The 20,791-nt window shown below is 39.4% G+C and overlaps 3 protein-coding genes across 14 annotated transcripts in view; all 3 read left to right on the forward strand.

Annotated features, from left to right (window-relative positions):
• Positions 1–3: 3 nt before the first annotated feature.
• Positions 4–8,096, forward strand: LOC147233550 (transmembrane protein 237B-like). 3 transcript variants are annotated; one of them, XM_086148477.1, is made up of 14 exons: positions 4–178; positions 373–408; positions 2,063–2,094; positions 2,191–2,204; positions 2,291–2,353; positions 2,771–2,899; positions 3,753–3,846; positions 4,342–4,499; positions 5,790–5,922; positions 6,390–6,581; positions 6,864–6,937; positions 7,039–7,126; positions 7,650–7,771; positions 7,863–8,096. In XM_086148477.1, the coding sequence occupies exons 1-14, from the start codon at positions 158–160 to the stop codon at positions 7,925–7,927; spliced, it is 1,221 nt and encodes a 406-aa protein (XP_086004603.1). In that variant the 5' UTR covers positions 4–157; the 3' UTR covers positions 7,928–8,096. The 3 variants fall into 3 exon arrangements, with proteins under 3 accessions (XP_086004603.1, XP_086004604.1, XP_086004605.1); XM_086148478.1 differs by having other exon boundaries at positions 376–408; XM_086148479.1 differs by having other exon boundaries at positions 14–178; positions 341–408.
• Positions 8,097–8,219: 123 nt separating this feature from the next.
• cyp20a1 (cytochrome P450, family 20, subfamily A, polypeptide 1) lies at positions 8,220–16,731 on the forward strand. Its single transcript, XM_086148476.1, has 13 exons — positions 8,220–9,011; positions 9,798–9,847; positions 10,019–10,185; positions 11,387–11,532; positions 11,617–11,784; positions 12,348–12,426; positions 13,371–13,483; positions 13,568–13,622; positions 13,709–13,829; positions 14,295–14,406; positions 15,383–15,447; positions 15,640–15,729; positions 16,447–16,731. The coding sequence occupies exons 1-13, from the start codon at positions 8,940–8,942 to the stop codon at positions 16,595–16,597; spliced, it is 1,389 nt and encodes a 462-aa protein (XP_086004602.1). The 5' UTR covers positions 8,220–8,939; the 3' UTR covers positions 16,598–16,731.
• A 957-nt stretch (positions 16,732–17,688) lies between these two features.
• abi2b (abl-interactor 2b) overlaps positions 17,689–20,791 on the forward strand; it is a 28,145-nt gene continuing 25,042 nt past the window's right edge. For 8 of the 10 annotated variants that reach the window (XM_086148492.1, XM_086148489.1, XM_086148495.1 and 5 more), the window contains exon 1: positions 17,692–17,817. In XM_086148492.1, the coding sequence (XP_086004618.1) occupies positions 17,701–17,817 (117 nt within the window). In that variant the 5' untranslated portion in view covers positions 17,692–17,700. Of the gene's footprint in view, positions 17,818–20,791 lie in introns of all 10 variants that reach the window. The other 2 variants (XM_086148499.1, XM_086148498.1) reach the window with 1 other exon arrangement.

The raw sequence follows: 20,791 nt of genomic DNA on the forward strand, positions 1-20,791 counted from the left end.
TTGTGGTAATAGTGTCCACATCCGGTTATCGTCCCTGCACAGAAATGATGTAAATAACCGGCTTTAACTAGTGAGTTTTCATTGCTATTCAAATAATATGATCATGATTGAACTAAAACCACGTTGAAATATTAAATATCCAGTTAAACATCGAAACATGGAGGCCGGAAGCTCAAAGGTAACACTTAGTCGCGGTAGCTAGCGGATTTGTTGTTTTCGCTAACTACAGTCTTGGTAAACGCGTTGCAATGGAGACTATGTAAAATTTATGTTTTTTAATCTCGTTTTTGGATGAAGTAATGAGGTTTTTAAAAACCGCTGACTATTCTGTGTATTATAGGAGATGTTGTTGACATTTTTTTGTGATTCTAGAAGATGAGAGCCAGGGAGCTGCCCCCTCTTCCTCAGGTCAGTCCGTTTAGCACATGGAACATTTGGTTTTATTATTGAGAAAATAAACTGAACAATATTTGTTTTATTTGGTCGCTTAATTTCACAGTTTTTTTTAATTAGAACAAAAATCCTTTCAAATAATTGGCTCTTAAACATTACTCACATCCTCAGCCACCTCAGAAGGCATAAAACTCATTTTCAATTGCATCATTTAATTCAATAAATTCTATATTTTCGTTTGTGAAAATATGCGAAATTTGCATCAAACTAGGAACCAAAGTTGGCATTTCACTTAAAGCACCGTGATTATAAACCTTCAAGTCTTACTTGTATTTTTACATTTCGAAAAGTGCTCAAAGTCACTTTTGTAGATTTTTCAAAGTAACAAATATGTCAGGTGCTTGTTTAATGGACTGATAACAGCTTTTCCCAGAAATATAGTTTCAAATGTCGTATATCACACATCATCATTATGTCAAAGATCATATTGCTTGTATTGTGTTGTATTTACACTGTCAAGTGGGGAGCAATGTTGTTAAAATGTTTATTCTGATTTCAAAGTCATCGCCTGGAGTTTTAATGCAGTCTTTATTAACTAACACTTATATTGTGTTGTTAACAAACAAAACCCCAGCGTGCCTCAAATATCCACACGTCAACAGCAACAGGACTTGCTTGTTATTAAACATAGATATTGCCACAGTATTAAGAGGAGCAGTGGATTTTACCTCAATCTAATACATATTCATAACAGCTGCATGTACAATATTTTCTCACACTCTTGTGCACTCCTTATCTTTCACTTGTTACTTAAAAGACTGTATAGTTTATTTGTATTTCTTATTCCCCCTTTTTCTCTTATTTTTAACTGTTTATACAATTTTTCTACTATTATTTATTATTGTTATATTTTTCTTGTAATTCTGGCACAACAATTAGCTTGGGGATAAATAAAGTTGTTCTTATTCTTATTCTTACTCTTGTTCTTATCTAGTGTACATGAGATGTCTTTTGTTGTCAAACAGAAATCATACAATTTTTTTCATATCCTCAAATATCCTCATATCCTCAAATACTCAAATATGTGTGTCTGTGTTCATAAACTCAACTATAGCCGGGTGCCTATATATATATATATATATATATATATATATATATATACACACACACAGACATATATGTGTGTGTATATATGTTTGTGTGTGTGTGTGTGTGTGTGTGTGTGTGTGTATATATATATAATTTTCTTGATTGAAATTTTTCAAAGAAAACAGATTCCTTCCTTTTCAGTCACCCAGTGAAACCTAAAAAGTCTCAGAGAAATTCTGCACACATAGACTGTATATCGTGGCCTCAGAGAGATTGAGCCATCGAGCTTTGATAACACCAGATTTCACGGATGTTACACCCACAAACACATACACAACACTTGGAAAAGGTTTGACCTTTGACCAGGGTAATCCTGCTCCTGGCAGATGCTTAACCACCGATTTAGCCAAGGATTTAACAAGCGGGATGTTACGTGTAGCTTCACTCCACTCTTGCCTGATTCTTGGCTGAAGTTTCCAGCTGATTTTTCTTCTTGTTGAATATTCTGATGGAAGCACTATTTTATCACTTACAATTTTGAGGCGAAAAGAGAAAAAATTGTTTCTTCGTGTTTCTGCAGCAAGGCCAACGAGCACTTCCCGCCATGCCCAGGTAAGCAGACGTTTCTCTCCAATATCTCAAACATCAACGCTATTTATGTCAGATTGACGAAACCATTCCTCTCTCTCTGTCTCCTCACACATGAAGTCAAGACATAGCTGGTGAGTCAAGATTTCGATATAAACACCTTAGTGTGACTTTTGTTCAGACTAGTTTTTCAACTGTTTCTTGCAAATTTGTGATGCAGATGTACCCAAACAGAAGAGAAAGAAGGTGAAGAAGGACACAAATGGAGCAACTGATACAGAGGGTGCGTTTAACATATACCTGTATCTGTGTCTTCATCTTCAGATTTAAATAACATTTAAAACGTGAAGAGGCTGCAGACAAAGGTGTTGCCAATATGTTTCAAAAAATAAAAGAAATTCTAAAAATCAGCACTCCACATTCAAGATGTGATTTTTGTTTAACTTAATTCATGTTTTTGCAATATTTTTAAGGCAAAATAAGACAAATGTTTTAATCATGAATGTCGTGACTTGTGTGTGTGGTTGTGTATGTGTGTGTGTGTGTGTGTGTCTGTCTGTCTGTCTTGGTGTACACTTGTGTATGGACATATTCCTGCTACAACCTTAGGTTTTGCTGCTGACTTCTGCAAAAAAACAATTCATTCTGTCCAGTTATCGTGTTAATCCTCAGCTCTGGTGTGCATGTTCCTGTGTTTCAGACCAGGGGATGGAGATGGGGAGTTTGTCCAGCAGGAGACAGTCAGAGGTGGGGGATCAACTGACCTTGGAAACCACGCCTGATGCTCCTCCACAGAGAAAAAAAAGGAGAAAGAAAATGGCGACTATCGGTAAAATGTTGTATTGCTTTCAAAATTATGAGTAAATACCGTAATTTCCAGACTATTGAGTAAACCTGAATATAAGCCGCACTGGCTAAAAATTAATAAAGGAATATATGTGTACATATATAGGCTGCACTTGTGTATAAGCTGCAGGCGTCACCGTTGTAAAATGAGATATTTACACCGAAAGATGTTACACAGAAACATTTTTTTACTTTTAATTTAGTACATATCAGTAACATCCACAAATATGTACTGGAAATGCTTTTCTTCTGAACAGTGCCTGTAATACAGCTGATCAAAAAGATTAATTATAAATAACACAAGGAAAAGTCCATCCATCCATTTTCTATCCCCGTTTGTCTTACTCCAGCTGATCACTATCTTTGTCTTTCTCCGGTGCAATAAAACCACTAAATTCATCTTTTTTAGTGTCGGAATTGAGCAGCCTCAGAATTTCACGGTAATGTCATTGGTCCGATGTAACATGGCTAAATGTTTTGGCAGCATGAATCTCGTTAGCCCCCCCAAAAAATCACAAATTAGCCGCATTGTTTAAGCCGCAGTGTTCAAATTGTGTGGAAAAAGTCACGGCTTATAGTCAGGAAATTATGCGAAATAACATAACAAACAAAAGTGGCCTTGAAATAGCATGAGTGATTGCAAGAGATGACTTTAAAATGCACGTGAAAATCATCCATTGGGTGTAAATGAGATAATGAATTGACAGTTGATCAGTGCACATTAAACCCGACCTTTCACCTCTGGGTCAGCTGGGTTTGGCTCCAGCCCCTCGGGATTACTGCTATCAATAATGGCAGGATAAATTATTGCAAATCAATGGTGTCTGTGATTCCAGATCTTGAAGACGATCATGCCGAGCTGGTGAATGGCGATGCAGCCGATCAGACCCCTGATGGAGAGGAAGTTGCCAAAAAGACAAAAAAGAAGAAGTAAGAAACAGCAGTAGATAAGCAAATGCATGACCCTGGAATATTTGATAAAAGGGTGCAATGAAACATTTTGAATGTTTTGTTGAAATCAGCTTTAGTTTTTGATTAAATTTGTTCAATCAAAAAAATTTCCTTTGAACTAAATTCAAACATTCACCTTGAAAATTAAACTTTTCTGAAAATGACTGATGATTTACTTAAAAACTGTTCATAAAATTGTAAAATGAATACTTATTTTTTAAACTTGAAGATAGAATTCATGTTTAAAAATGTTAGCTTATGTGATTTTCATAACAAAACTGACCTCCACCTGCCATTTCAAAATTTCAAACAAAATCCTGTAAATGAGGAAGAATTTACTTGAAATTTAGAGAGCACTTGATTTAACATTACTTTGAAAATGACCAAAATAGCACGAAATAACCTTGAACTTTGGGAAAAACGGACTAAAATAAGAATATCTATATTTCTATGTATTCTATATTTCCGTTTCAGAAAGTCAAAAGTAATGGAGGCCCAGGTTCCCGATGACCTCGATGTAGAAGAAGATGACATCATTACTGATACGTCTCCCACCATCCCCCAACACTCCCTGTTCTCAGCGCCGCATGGCCAGAGCCAGCCTGTGGGGAAAGTGTTTGTGGAAAAGAACAGTGAGTATTAACACTCACCCCTCGCTCTTTTATACAGTATATATAGATATGTATATATCAGTGACGTGCGGTGAGGTTCACGGGTGGTGAGGCACTGACGTCATCACAGTCAGATTTACAAACATATGAACCCTACAGAGTAGCTTATTCACCATTTCATTGGCAGCAGTTGACGTGTTTTGTTCAAAATATTATATCAGCATTCTTTACATATACAAACTGTAGCATAGAAAAAAAGAACATGTAAAAAAATGTTATTATCTCTTACCTTTACTTATAAATAAAGTCCATGTGCCGCTCCTTCTGAAGCATCGATAAGTTGCTTGTAGAAGTCTTACGTTTCTTTTTCAGTTTTAAAAGTTTCTCTGTCTCAATGGAAATCATTGCCAGTGAAGACAGTCGTCCTTGCTCTGTCCTTTTCTGACTGTATGTTTTGAGTCTTTTCGCTGCCAAGAATGAGCGCTCCGCTGATGCTGTCGTAGCTGGAACGGTGACCACCGGTCGGAGCAACTTTGTCACCTCAGGAACAGTTTGAATGAGATCCCTCTGGGCCAAAAAGTTGAGAAGCTGCCCAGGAGATTTACATTCATCCCTAACCGTTTGTGAGCTATATAGCCCGATGGCTGCACTTGACTTGCTAACTGTTTACTGTAGCTTGCTATCGCTAATTCTATTATTCTGTAGCCGAGTAGGAAGAAGGTTCCCTGAGATCAGCGGTGCCCCCTACCATGAGGCAGCGTCACTGCATGCCTCACTTCATGTCTCTTCGCAGTCGTTTTATGATTACGAGAAACACGTTTCAGTTGTCGATGAAAAACATTAGACACAACAGCTAAAGTATGGAAATTTAGTTCATATATTAAAGCTGTTTTTTAATTGTGACATCCAATAGTGACAGCAATAAGGTCTCAGTGCATAGCATGTTAGCCCAGTTAGCAGAATCATTGCGCAATCCATGGTGGGCTCAGCTGGTTGCCACGTCACTGCGCGTCTCTTCATATTTGAACGGTAAATGTGAATTTTTTTTAGCGATTTTGAAAAAAAATGACTAAAAATGGTGAAGCTACGTGGAAAATAACGTTCTAGTACGAATCACTGAATAAATATAACCATTTTAATTTAGTTTTTTTCATTTTGCATTTTTTTTCTTTGCGTGATGACAGGTGAGGCCCGGCCTCCCCTGCCTCTACTGACTGCACGTCACTGATATATATATATATATATATATATATATATATATGTAATATACACGGCTCATCCCCACCTTGACTGAAACTTGTGGCTGTTCAGAGTGTTTCCATGCCGCCGAGCGATCAGACTGGAGGAAAACCAGCAACCAGACGGACGAGCTGCCGGATTTCCACCAAATCCAGCGTCTGTGCACCACCAGGGACGTGTCTTTGCAGGTGCACCAAGGCTTCAGGTATGTGTCCCACACATGGGCGATGTGTCTGGTCTGCTGCTACGGAAACAAAATCTGCAAGGTGATGTTGTTTAGAAAAGGAATGGCAATAGGAAGTGAATGACATCATCACCCCAAGAACACAAGGGGGTGACTTGGGCTTCTCAGCCTAGCTTGTCTGAACCTGTAGTTCACTTGTCTGCATTCACAGAGAATGACTGTTTTGCTTTGGATGAAGAAAGAAAGTGTCTAAGACAGAAAAGGTGTCCAAATGCTTTCACGCTTTACTAGGATTAAATGACAACACTCCGGGCTTTGTTTGTTTCCACTGTCTATTCTGAGTTTATTGAACTGCGAGCCTTGTATCGTCTATTGAACCTGAGAATGTCGTAATGAAAATGAATGTACGTTCCAGCTTCTTTTGTTGGGTCTCTAACCTGTTTGTTATGATGTGTGTGTGTTTGTGTGTGTGGGTGTCTCTGCTGCAGGGTGTTTGGTCTGTACTGCCATGGCTTCCTCGCAGGTTACGCAGTGTGGAATATGGTGGTGGTCTACATGCTGGCCGGGCAGCATCTCACCGCCCTGTCCAACCTGCTGCAGCAGTACCACGGCCTGGCGTACCCCTCCCAGTCCCTGCTCTACATGCTGCTGGCCGTCAGCACCGTGGCCTCCTTCGACAGGTAACCCTTAAAACAAGCAGACTGGGTGACGCCAGCCAGTTTGAAGCCGCGCGGTTGCCGTTTCGGCTATTGAAGTGACCGAAAGGTGTTTTGGGCAGGCTAGTAGAGCTTGTATCACAAGAGGTTTGAAGAAGTGGTCCTGATTGAACTAAGAGGAATATAATGTAAGTCATAGAATTTTGCCCTAGGACAAAACCTTTCATTATTTTTTTTACTTTTTTTTACATTATTTATTTTTTACTTATTGCAAATTATAAATATGTGTCTTGTTTTTGTTTTCAGGGTGAACCTGGCCAGAGGCTCTTCGGCTCTTCGGGAGTTCCTCACTTTGGACCCTTTAGCTCTGGCCTCATTCTGTGAGTCCCGGCCAAGTAGGAACCCACAAACTTTGACTTGTTCCTTTCCTGATACTTTCCTTGTGTATCTCTGTCGCTGCCGGTTTGGAACAAACTCGCAGTGTATTTTTCAGCTCTGGTGCTCTCCCTCAGCCAGCAGATGACCAGCGACCGAATCAACCTCTACCAATCCTTCAATTCAACGTTATGGTGAATCATCCCATAGTTTTTATCCCGCTGTTACTGGAGGTGTAATATTTTAGGATTCAAAATTAGAATGACGAGCATCATTATTTGAATAGAATAGAATTTCATATTGGCGATGCAATGGAAGGAGATTTTATACTTCATTGTCCTGGAAATGTATTAAATGTTATCTTCTGAATTTGTTTAAAAATACCATCCAAGATGTTTAAGAATGGCCTTAAAATAATTTTACAAATAAAATCCCACCAAAGTAGTAAAACATTCCCTGTAAATGTATTTAAAAAGTAATCAAAAGTTCAGACAGCAATACTCCGTATGACCTGGCTTGTTTTTTTTTCCCCCCAAAAGAGTTCAACGGTTCACCCCTAAATGTATAAAATAAACAGCGTTTGAAAATTCATTTAGAAATTAATTGTAAATGAGTGAGAAATACCTTTTAGTTTTGACACGAAAAGGAAAATAAGTAGTTTAATGTGGATTGTAACATAAGAATATCACACCTGAAGCTCGAAGCGTTCCTCTAAAGGCCTCCAGGTTCTGAGCATCAGATTCTCCACCCGTGGGTGACCGTGAACCTGGTGGTGGCGCTGCTGGTGGGCCTCGCCTGGCTCTGCCTCGCCACCCATCCTGAAACGGACTACAGTGAAGGTGAGACGCCGCCGGCGTCCGGAGCTCAGTCGGTAAAATCCTTCGCCGTGCACGTGTTTATCGTCATCCTTATTCCCGATGTTTTTGTCAGGTTACCTGAAGGCCATGGAGATCGAGCCTCCCAAACTTGCAAACAAGTCGGAGATGACTGCCTGAGACGTGCGCTCCACTCGAATCACGACCGCCGCTTCGCTCCTTTCTCCTTTTTGCACTTTTTTTTTTTTTTTCTATTTTTGACACAAAAACCTGAATGTTTTGTAGATTATTTTTGTATATTTGAAAAGTGAATGTGCTTGTCCTTTCAAATACAGGCTTTTATCTATTACTGCCGGTGCGTCTTCATAACTTCCTGTTTAAAATGTTACGAGATAAGTGAAGGGGGGAGATTTTTATTCGAAATAACCTTTTGAAAGCCGTCAAGTCTTTGGGATAACAACATCATGCATCGCCTTTCCTCAACATATTTATGTTGAAGACTCAAATCTGAAAGAAATGTATTTTTATTTCTTGATGCTGTCAGAAATAACCTTTAAAAAAATGCCAGAATGTATTCAATGTAAATCAGAAAGAAATCTCCCGAAAGGCAGCAGAAGAGCATCTGGAAATCTATTCAACTCAACAAAAACACCTTCAGTTCTGCAGCAGATCTGTGATTTTATGAATTATAATCACTTAATACATGAAAAGGCAATTTAAGTTTCACTTTACATGGAAGGTCTATGGACGGGATTGTTTATCTGACCCTGGGTTTACAGACGGGATCTGCTGCGGAATAAACAATATGATGATCAGATCAGATACAGGAAAGTAAAATTAAAAGTGTAAATGCTGCAGGAAAACAACATCTCTGAAGTTGTGGTTCAGATTTTAGTTTACAGATATATTCTTGTGGAGCTCAATTGCATTCGCTGAAACAACATACACGTTTATTTTGATTGAAAATGTAAATTTGCATTGAATATCTTAGGAGGGAAATAAAAAAAGCCCTCAGGTTCTTCCATTCATTCCCTCGGCGCTCGATGACTTTTCCCTGACCGGCATTCAGACTTTGCAATCGAGCACAGCGAAACCGCCGCACACTGACTGTTGACGTGGTGACCGTTATCGTATTTGTGCACATATTGATGAGTGAAAATTTGTGAATTTTTGTGGTGAGAAGAGACGAGTCATGCTGGACTTCGCCATCTTCGCGGTCACCCTGGTCATTATTCTGGTCGGCGCGGTTCTTTATTTGCATCCGGTAAGTCACTGCAAGGCAGCGGCAACTTAGCTAACTGTTGCTCGGCTGACAACATTCTCCTCCTCCCAAGGGTGTGTGTGTTCAACCCCAGAGCTCTTCCCTCGTCGACTGACGGATAAGTTTCATCTTCTAAATCTGTTATTACGACTTTTCTCTACTCCCGGCGTCAACTTTTCCAAGACTGCAAGAATGTGCTCTATTAAAAATCACTAAATTGCTTGGCAGCAGTGCAACGTCGCTGCGCCCCGTCGAGCTCCAATAAGGCTGAAATACTGTCAGTTTGTGTTTTTAAGACGTAAATAATGTGCCGAATTTAAATAAAAGCCTAGGTTATTTAATTTATTGCAATGGATGTTGTGTTGCAACTACTATGTGAGATCCAAGCGGTGATGAATTTCGACTTTGTCGTTTTTTCAATGACATTTCGGAGGAAGTTCATCCAAACACCTGGTGACGCCCTCAACCGACCTTCTGACTCATTTTCTATGAGCAGCAGAATAAGAATAACAACAACTTTATTTATCCCGAAGGAAATTGTTGTGCCAGAGTTTCGAGTGAAACATAAAAATAATTAATAATGGTAGGAAATTGTATAAACGTAAAAAAAAGGGAGGGGGGGGGGTGAGAAATACAAATAAAACTATAAAGTGTCAAAGTCAACGCTATAAAGTGTTTTAAGGTCTTAAGTACAAAATGTAAACAATCTCTATACACATCAGGTTTAAATAAAAGATCACATAGTAAGCCACCATCTAACATATTGAAACCGTATTATCATGTTTCCAGTCATCCAGAAGAGCTTCAGGTATCCCAGGTCTCAACCCCACAGATGAGAAGTAAGCAACTTTTATCACTGTTTATTCATCTTTCATTTTTCTTAATGGGTGGAATAAAAACTGCAAAGCTTAAATCCCGGTAATCAAAGATTTTTTTTATCATTGTTGTCAGAAAGTGAACAGAAACTGGTTCTTTCTTTTTTTTTTTTTTTGTTTCTTTTTTGTCTAAAGGGATGGTAACCTGCAGGATATTGTAAACAGAGGCAGTCTGCACGAATTTCTTGTCACCTTACATCAGGACTTCGGCTCGGTGGCGTCGTTTTGGTTCGGAGGCCGTCCGGTGGTCAGCCTGGGCTCCGTGCTCCAGCTGCGCCAGCACATCAACCCCAACCACAGCAGTAAGAAGGGCCAGCCCCCCTGAATCATTATCATATATTTTAAGATAAGATAAACTTTATTGATCCCCATCGGGGAAATGCTTTTGTCACCGCAGCGTAAAATTTAGTGTCAATTAATAGAATATATGTGAATATAAATAGAGACTATTAGAAGGCAACTGGAAAATAGCAAAAAACATCCATAAATAAATAGACAGCAGAGAGAACAACAACGACAACATCAAGGAAAGAATGAACAACAGAATGGGAATCAAAACAGACAAAGACAACCAAAACAGCAACATAAACAGAGTGACGATAGCAATGACAAAAATAAAATGAATAAACAAAAATAAGCAGGATGCGAATGGGCTGAGGGCAACAAGGATAAAATAGACAGCGGAGTTAGAGCATGACACTTTGGAATGGGTGAACATCCTGCTCTGACCCTTCCTGTAGAGTGCATCTGTGACATTATGTATATAATGTCTAGAAGCTCTCTTGATATTGATAATATTAGTATACGTGGCCACATATCGAAAATAAATATGTGCCATGAAGAGTAGACTAATTCCAATGATTCACATTCTTGTGCAACAACATCCTTGATGGCACATTTAGAATACATCATTCTGTTTTGAGATGTAAAATCAATATTTTGTTACCATTTTTTAAAACTTAAAAAGGTCCTTATTATTATGTTCAGTGGTATGACTATATGTTGAAAATTCCGCATTATTTCTTTACATTACATTAAATTAGTCATTTGGCAGACGCTTTTATCCAAAGCGACTTAGAAAAAGTGCAATTCTTGCACCACTGTTGGATTTAAAAGGACATCTTTCCTACTTTGTCAAATTCTTGCTTAATTTCAGATATTGCTTTGCTCAATCTTCATATCATTCTTTTTTTTCGCTGTTTGTCTTTTCAGCAAAGTTCCAGGTGAATTTAAAGTCATTGAAGAAGAAATAATGAAATAAATATTTTTTTTCATAAAAGATTATGAGATCATGTTTTATTGGACCAAAACGAGTAAAATCAGGTTTTTACATTTCGATTAAAACCTGATTTCCCTACTGAACTACTTTATAGGTAACAGTGCAACATTGTGAAACCTTAATCGCCCTTAAGATGACATTCAAAATAGTGTATTTATAACCTAAATGATGGAGCTAAAGTTGTTGTTACTGCTGATTTTCTAAATGTTTTTTTTCTCCCCCAGCGGACTCCTTTGAGACGATGCTGAAATCGTTGCTCGGGTACCAGTCAGGAACGGGAGGTGGGCCTGGCGAGGGTGTTATGCGTAAGAAGGTGTATGACAGCGCCATCAATAACAGCCTGAAGAACAACCTTCCACTGGTGCTGAAGGTATGAAAGCGCTGAAGAGACACTGCCCAGAGGCGTTTTAAACATTCCACATTCATCTCTCGGTCGTGGCCCTGTGTTTGTCAGCTGGTGGACGAGCTGGTTGGGAAGTGGAGGTCGTTCCCAGAGGGCCAGCACATCCCGCTCTGCTCCCACCTGCTGGGTCTGTCCATGAAGACCGTCACCCAGCTGGCCCTTGGCGAGCTGTTTGCTGATGACGCCGCCGTCATTAACTTCCGCAAGAACCACGACGCAGTGAGACGCTTAACTCTAAACTCCTCCAACTATACCTCAGTTTCTGGATCAAATTAAATAGAAATTTTCAGGATCTATAACCCCATATTTTATGTTATGCAAAATGGAAATGAAATTATCTAAGTATTACATTTTTGGTTCATAAAATGTACACACAATTGATTCATAGTAGATCAAAACTAGTAATGAGTTGCCTAAAATTCTGCTGTCAATCATGTTAAGTTTGTTCAGGGTCATACAAAATTGACAACAAATCACCTACAATTTTGGTAATAAATCAATGATAAAATGACCAGGATATATGAAACTGTAAAAATAATATAGAAGTTGTCTACATATTACCTACAAATTTTACAAACTCAAAGAACTAAGAACAAAGCTGACTTTATTTATTTTCATTTAAATAATGGAAGCAGCAGATATGAATATTTTTTAATGCAAACTGTCTAACGGACCCTTAAGCTGGATAGAAAATGCAAAATCCAACAGGGTTTTAAAAGCTGCTGAAACTGGGAAGGTTCTCTCAGAAAGCTGATTTCTCCCCCCACCCCACCCCACCCCAGATCTGGTCAGAAATTGGCAAAGGCTACCTGGACGGCTCCCTGGAGAAGAGCTCCAGCAGGAGAGGCCATTATGAGAAGGGTGAGTGGAGGTTTATATCCCTCGTACAGCTGGAATCATTTTGTGTCGACATCGTTTTCAGTGGTGTGAGTCAGTGTGTTCATTCAGCATCGTCACACCTCTTGTAAATTTGAACGGCTTCTTTGTCACTTGTAATAGGGAGAATCATGAGGCTCAGATATTGCGTGTCTGTGTGTGTGTGTGTGCGTGCGCACGTATCTGTGTGTGTGGGCTTGTGTCTGGGACGGCCTGGCAGGCTTCTGATCAATGTCCATCACAGGCTGTTAGTGATTCATGGGCTCATTTAAATAGCTGCTGGCACTCGGCACCTGGCAGGATGCTGGAATTGATTTGGTTTGCTGAAGAGATACAACAGAAGACGGATTGTTCGAATAGAGTCTTTAATCACCGAGCCAGCTTTAAAATGTTTTATTCTAATTAGACTGGGGTCGGTCAGGGGATGGATAGAGGGTATTGCAATTTGCTTCTGTTCGGTAGACATTCTAATTATAATTATTTGTCGGGCATTTCCTGCTTCGTAAAATATCTCCATTGTTTCCAAAGTCATCACAAATTGCAATTTTAGAAATTGGAAATAAATTAACCCCGAAAAAGATGAATAAATAAATATTTAAAAAAGGGGTCTCAAAGCAGCAATAGCAAACCATAGAATAATCCAGTAATGTGCATTCAAAGTCAAATTATTTAAAAATGGCATTGGATGAGTCTACAAAAAATGCCATCAAAATGATCAAGAAACAATCTAAAAATTGGGCAATAAATAACCATTGAATTAAAATAAATGAGCTCCAATTTTTCTCTTTCAAATAGTTTTTTTTTTTTTTTATCTATTTGACTGTCAATTTCACGATCAGCTTTATTAAATATCCAACCTGCGGAGTCAGATGTGATCAAGTGGCCTGTGGCTGCATGAAGACAAACGATGTTTCCCTCCGTGTCTTCAGCCCTGTCAGAGATGCAGTCGGTGCTGCTGTCGGTGGTGAGGGAGAGGAGAGCGCAGAGGAAGCGGGCGACGTTTGTGGACACACTGCTGCAGTCGGGTCTGAGCGAGAGACAGGTGACCACTTATCCAGCACAGCAGACGTCGCTTCACATGAAGGCTTCAAGGCTCCGGCTGAAATCATTGTGTTGTTATTGTCAGATCATGGAGGACTGCATGGTTTTCACTCTGGCTGGTTGTGTCATCACTGCCAACTGTAAGTGTTGGATTTTTGCCATGAAAACAAAAAGAATACAAATCCCTCAGCCGGACCTCTTCAGCGACTCAAAAATGTCCTTTCAGTGTGTATCTGGGCTCTGCACTTTCTGTCCACCTCCGAGGACGTACAGAACAAGTTGCACCAAGAGCTGCGGGATGTTTTGGGCTCTGATCCGGTTTCTCTGGACAAGATCCCTAAGCTCAGGTCAGACCGTCACGTGGAACCCTCCGCGACATGAAAACATCTCCCAACAACGAGAAAACAAATACCAAAACACGGCGAAATCCTTGTGAAAATTGTGAAAAGCTTTTCCTACATACTAAGCTGATCCCATGGATATCAATCAGGCACAATTGCAAACCAGAAATGACCTAAAACTGACCTCCAAAAGTGTGTTTGTTCCGACTGTGTCTGTCAGTGTGTGTGAGGAGTGTTATGTGTGCGCGTATGTGTCTTGGACTCCACAATGTAACATCGGTGAGATTCAAGGTCAAAGCGGAGAGGAGTGCTTCACCGCTCCTGATATCGAACCTGACTTGACATGGAATCTAGTTGAAGTCGATCCACCACAGGATGTTTTCCAACATAGTATTGATTCATCTGTCATACTGAGACAACTACAGACACGCTTAGTTCATTGGTTCTGATCAGTTTTCCGTCCTTGAACAGATACTGCCAGCAGGTGCTCAACGAGACAGTGAGAACCGCTAAGCTCACCCCAATCGCCGCTCGCCTTCAGGAAGTGGAGGGGAAAGTCGATCATCACATCATCCCCAAAGAGGTCTCTGGTTCCTGCCTGTTGTATCTCCGCGTATATTTCATTCCTGATTCTTTCCACTCGGGAATACAATCGGGTCTCTCTGTTAGAACAACCAGACACTAGTGAGCCCGAGGGCGGCTTGAACATGGAGCTTTAATTTGAGGTTCTTTTTTATTCTCACAATCATTTTAAAACCTGGAAAATTTTGATTTTTCAGACATAAATTAAAATGGAAAATGGTTTGGAAAAATTGAAAAGCCTTTGTTAGCTCACAATTCAAAAGAAATCTGCCTTGTTGTAAAAAAGCATTTTACTTTTGCCTGTGCTGGAACTCATTTCTTGTTTTTTTGCCATTTTTAATCAGCTTGTTTTTCTCAAAAGTCATGAAAATACACCACTTTTCTTTTGCTATATATGTTTGGGGGGAGGGGGGGAGCAGTATACTGGTGCAGTGGTTCCGCCTCACGACAAGAGGGTCCCTAGTTCAATTCGACCAGAGGCGCTTTCTGTGTGGAGTTTGCTTGGGTTTTTCTGGGTTCCCCAGTTCCTCCCACAATCCAAAAACATGCAGTAGGTTCATTGGGGACCCCAAACAGCCCAGGTATTTAAATGATAGAGTGAATAGTTGTATGTCTCCTTTTGTGTCCCTGTAATCGACGAACGAGCGATCCGGGGTGAACCCCGATAACAGCCGGGATAGGCTCCACTCAGACCCCGCAACCCCGACTGAATGATAACCGGCATAAGTAATGAATGAAAGGACGAACAAAAAGAGCTGTCTTGAAAATGAGCATCAGATACCCTCAAAATTTCAGAGTCATGGATAAAAAGGGGATAACCTAAATGTACACCTATTTTTCTAAATGAGTTTTGGGTGGTTGTGGGGATCATTAGGCTCTGAGGTTGGAACATGAGAAGTTTAATATCGCCTACCTTTGGTTATGCATTAAATAATTGAGGACTTACTTTGAAGGGATTCTGTGTTGGTTCATTACAGACTTTAGTGATCTACGCCCTGGGTGTGATGCTGCAGGACTCTGACACGTGGACCACCCCGAACAGGTTTGTGTCACGTGGAATTTCAGCATTCACCCGCTGTTTTTTTTCACATTCTAAGCTTGTTTTTAAAAAAGCCACCGACCAACATAAATACGGATGGATTTCATGAACAGCAGTGCCGCATATCAGGCAGACAGAACCAATTCAAAGTGGTTTTAGGTTCCACACTGAAAAAATTATGACCACGTCACACAGGTTTGAGCCAGATCGATTCGAGGAGGAGTCGTCCAGCAGGAGTTTCTGTCTTCTCGGTTTCTCAGGGAATCAAACATGCCCAGAGCTGAGGTAATGTCTAGCACGGTCGGTAAAAAAATCTATTTTTTATTTGCTGAAGCTACCTGTTTGGGAAGTTTAAAGTTTAAAATAAAGCTCTCATAAATATCCCAGTGTGCCACTGCTTGACAACAACACCTAATCGGAAAAAAAACAGATCTACTTGTGACTTGCAGACTTATCACTTTGGTGTCATAATGTCGTATTTTACTCTGAAATGTAATGATTTAATTCTCAAATATTCATGGCATTATGCTCATATTTTGTCCTTATTTCTTAGGTCATTATGAAGTTATTGTCGCAAAAGTACAACTGTATTTGGTTTCTTTCTTCTTTGATTGTCACTGTTTTTGTAAATTATTATGTGTCATTTGGCCTTTATGTATTTATCTAATAGAAATCTTAGTATTAAGTAGAATTAACTCAATTTAATTAAGTTAACATTTTTAATCTTGTAAAATTAGGATTTTTTTTCCAAATATGTTCTTTGAATTGTTTTTTTTTTTTCCAGAGAATGACTTAAATCTTTTAAAATGGCATCTTTATTTTCATACTTTTTCATTTTTAATCTCATTAAACTTAAACTTTATTCCCATAGCATAATTTTATAACCTTAAACGTGTAGGTCTTTTTTATGTCTTGGTTTAGATCTGATGAAAAAAAAAAAATTCAGTGCCTCGATGTATCACAATGCTGATCCACATTACCTGTATTTTATTTGCCGGACAGATTTGCCTACACGGTAGCGACAGTTTTGCTCAGCAAGTTGACGCAGCAGCTTAAACTTCACCCGCTGGGAGGGCAGGTCCTGGAGGTCCGATCCGAGCTGGTGTCCACACCTAAGGATGAAACCTGGGTCACCGTCAGCCAACGAAAATAGAACAAGTTCCCAAGGAGCACAAGCGTCTGCAGCAAAGTCTACACATTCAACATCTGTAAAGCGGAGAATCCAATCCAAAATGTCACCCTGATTTTAAACGTTGTCACTTTTTTGGATTAAACTCTCAATTTTTAGTCAGGTGTTTTCTTTTTTCTTTTTGTTTTCAATTTTGTTTGATTCCTGCAGTTGATATGGTTTGAGAAAAAAAGATGCACATCCGCTGCCCAGTTAGGGATGGGGGCTGGATCAAAAATATGGACTAAACAAAGATTTGAAAAAATCTGCACACCAAGAGTGCTCCAAATAGAAAGATGATTTATTTTAGCATGTTTTGAGCAACAATCTGCTCATCTTCAGCTAACCAAATACATATATTCGGGACTATATATAACACAAATGTGTTAAATGTGTTTGGTAATACATATAACACAAATATGGTACATATATGTAACATAAGCATCTGAAGAAGAGTAGATTATTGCTTGAAACTTCATGCAAAAATGAATTATCTTTATTTTTGGAGCACTCTCGGTGTGCAGAATTTTCCATACCAACAACATAACATTAACAAATGATCCACAAACTTTTTTTTTTTTACTTCTAACTTGTTTTCACATTTTGACGCTCCTAACATTCTTTCAAACAATTACACTTTGCAGAGTATGGATTTTTCACTACATAGTCTCACACATTGTTATAATTTCAAATACTAATATGGTATTTCGTGCGGTGGATTCAGTCTATACATGGAGACTTGTAATTTAATAGTAAAATGAATATATTTTTTCAGCTTGTATCATTACCACTGAAACTATTTCCTCCAGGATTATTCCTACGCAAATGAGCCTAAAAGAAGGGGATGTCTTAATCTCATTACATACAATTTCACTCACTGGGATGTGTTAAAACTATTAGGATGTAATTACTGAACTTTTTACACAATAGCAATGAGGTTTCAACAAAAAGTTCAATCTAATGTGATTGTATTTAAGTTATTCGTTTTGGGATCCCCTGCCGAAGGGAATAGCCCTTCAGTCCCGTCCGCGGCCGGTGGCGGCGCCGGCGAGCCCCCGACCACACACCGCTCCGCTAAAGATGTGAAAATGGCGGAGCTACAAATGCTTCTGGAAGAGGAGATTCCAGCTGGACGAAGCGCATTACTAGATAGTTTCACCAATTTGGAAAGAGTCGCCGAGTACTGCGAGAGCAACTATGTCCAGGTATTTTGTCACGTATGTGGAAGATAAAACGGTCTGGTTTTCTGTGTAGACATCTATGGCAACAGCTGTTGGGCGAACTGCTGCTCTGCTAGCTTTAGCTAATGCTGCCGATGTGGTGCCGACATAGCTAAACTCGGCTAAAACACTAACATTCCGCTCCCTGAACGTTCTGCCATGTATAGTAATTGTTGTCCGTCATTACTCGCAGCATACGTGTGTTTTTCCATTTGTTAAATTGGCGAGTTTGTTGGCATTTCTACGTTTTAACAGCGCGTATCCGACGTATCCATCGTGTGGCTCTCTCGTTAGCCGGGAAACTTGCTAGCCAGATGCTCGGCATCACCCACGATGGAAATAACGAAACACTCCGAGTAAAGAGCGGGGTGTCTGTTCGCTGTGAAACCAGTCGTTGTCGCTTTAGCGGCGATCTCGCCGTGAACTGACCGGAGATATGGAGAAGACGTGAAGACTGCTTAATCTGATTAGCTTTAGTGGACACAGGCTAAGTTTAACAGCCGTGACAATACTGTCAACAGTCGCTGATTTATGATCTTGTGTAGAGCTAGACAGCGCTAGCCAGTTGCTCCTCGAAATTTTCAATTTATTTCCCGAAAGTGTCAGATTTCCACGCGTGCCTTGTTCTTGGGTGGGGGCAGTGCAGTGGTGCAGCTTTGACATGAGTTCAATTTGCATCGCGTTTCGATTGTGTGTAAGGTTAGTCAACCCAAACACAGCTTCTTGCTCGTAATCTCATTCAGGTGCAGTCCCGCACTATTCTGCACACATCCAAGAGCTACACCCTATACAACCGTGATATCAGCGTTACCGCCGATGGGTTAGGACAAGATGTGTGTGTGTGTGTCTGTGTGTGTGTGTGATGCTGAAATGTGACATTCTCGATGAGCTGGTCTGACGGGTCGACCTGTAAAGGACACAGCAGCGGACCGTGGCTGCTGGCAGTTTGCTGTCTGGCAGCCACCCTGGATTTTTCACATCCTGCAAGGTTGTTGCCAGTTGCTGCCATGTGGCCACTTGTATATCAATTAGACTGACAGGGGTGTCAGTGAGGCGCTACACTTCTCTGTCATAAACTCTATGTTGGTATCTGTAAAATGAGGTTATTTGAAAGCCACGTCAAGCTTTGGGTGCCGCTAAAAGTAGTTCTTTATAGGAAACAGTAGCAGATGACCAGGTTATTATGGATCTGTACCACGTTTGAGATTCAGATGTGAGCGATTGTTTCCGACAGCGAAAAGAGGACCAAATGGTGATGTTTTCTGGGCTTCCATAAAAGCGCGTGCAAGTGTTCTCTGGTGTCTACAGATCTAAAATGAACAAAAGAGTGTATACAGCATACCATTTACACTTTGTTCTTCTATTTACTCATTCTAGTTTGTTTCATCCTGTCCTTGTGTGCTTTGTATTGCAATGTTATATCAAAGCACAGAAAATGACAGATAAAATGTAGGTTTTATATTTGTGAGGAAAATGAAATCACATTTCTTAATATCAATTGAAAAAAGTCACCCAATGTAATAAACAGCACAATACAGTAATAAAACTGTAACAAGTGGTTTTGAAGGGTAGCGTTTATTGTGCCCCGGTAATAAACTTTTTAGCAAATGTGGTGGCCAACACAATTGAAATACTTTTTCTTTTCAAATTATTTTTATGATACAGGCGTAGATGAGTTTATAACAGATCACAAAGCAATGTCTGATTGAATTGGTTACTAACATTATTGCTTTTGTGCCTGTTGAATGCATGGGAGATGAAATTTTAAAGGAAGTTATTCTGATTCATGTAATCTGTGGGCTTTTTTAAGACAGCAGTTCAGTACCATCAGTTCAAACCTATAAATGTATTAAATGTTAAACTCACAAATGATATATTCATATTATATTTTAGTTGTATTGTGCTAAAAGGGCTTCAGGATTGTGTACTCAATCACATTTAATACTGTTAAAAAGGTGATATCTCAATGGAAATTCATATTAGAATCAGTTAAACTAAATCACCAACATTAAGTATTGGGGGTTTCTGACTGAAGTTTAGATACTTAAGTATCTAACAAACTAAAGTTTAGATACTTTAACTATTGGAACTTGCTGACATTTTTCTCAAAGAATTTTTAGGCATAAAATAAATGAAGAAAGAATCTTGAACATGCGCATTCATTGTATTTATGGTACTTTACGATGATGGGATTAAAACCAGTTTATCAGCTATACAGTAGTGCTCTACGAGGGAACACAGTTTTATGGCTCCCTTCTTTTCAGCAATTCTAAACAATGGCTCATTGTTCTGTCTTTTTTTGCTGAAGTGCTTCCAAATGCTGCCACTTTTTCAAGTTTGGCTCATTTTCTTATTCAACCATGACCTCTTGTGAATGACTGGGTTGTCTTAGCTCTAACGTATTGGATTAGATAGTAAGACAAGGATGCTGTATTTACAAGTTGACAAAAAAAGACTCAAAATCCGGACTCTCTAGTCGGCTGTTGTAGTTCTCCTTTCTCCATCTGTCTCGCCCACCAACTATGGTCCAAAGCGATTTTGGATACCATTCTTAAATGACCAGCGCACAAGTCAGACTCCGCTGCTTCATTCATACCAAATTTTACATGAATAGGATAGGAGTAAAGGAGTAAAGCAATAGGAGAGGGCAAAGTTAAATGAAACAGAATAGAATGTACTTTATTGAGTCCAAAACTGTGAGATGATGAGGGCTGCAGCACAGCATATGGTAAAAAAAGGTAGGGCACAAGGAACATCCTATAACTATACATATTAAAACAAAAAGTTGACTTACTAAAATACATATTGAAATAGAGAGTTGATGGAATGTATAGAGTCAGTCAAGGGTTTGGTCTCTGCGGGCTCATCTTGCTCCTGTCAACTTTACTGTTTTTTTTTGTTTTTTTTTTAATCTTTTGTGAGTGCCATTTGTTATTTCATCGTGACGTCATACCATAAT

This window comes from Fistularia commersonii, chromosome 6 (assembly GCF_037954325.1).
Source record: "Fistularia commersonii isolate RoL2024-O1a breed Wild chromosome 6, RoL_Fcom_v1.0, whole genome shotgun sequence".
Lineage (NCBI taxonomy): Eukaryota > Metazoa > Chordata > Actinopteri > Syngnathiformes > Fistulariidae > Fistularia > Fistularia commersonii.

Coding starts and splice junctions, on each gene's coding strand:
- LOC147233550 (XM_086148477.1), top strand. CDS start 158: ATGGAGGCCGGAAGCTCAAAG. Junction 5,923..6,389: donor CAGGTGCACCAAGGCTTCAG/GTATGTGTCCCA, acceptor TCTCTGCTGCAG/GGTGTTTGGTCTGTACTGCC. Junction 7,772..7,862: donor TGAAACGGACTACAGTGAAG/GTGAGACGCCGC, acceptor TGTTTTTGTCAG/GTTACCTGAAGGCCATGGAG.
- cyp20a1 (XM_086148476.1), top strand. CDS start 8,940: ATGCTGGACTTCGCCATCTTCGCGGTCACCCTGGTCATTATTCTGGTC. Junction 13,830..14,294: donor GACAAGATCCCTAAGCTCAG/GTCAGACCGTCA, acceptor GTCCTTGAACAG/ATACTGCCAGCAGGTGCTCA. Junction 15,448..15,639: donor ACGTGGACCACCCCGAACAG/GTTTGTGTCACG, acceptor CACGTCACACAG/GTTTGAGCCAGATCGATTCG.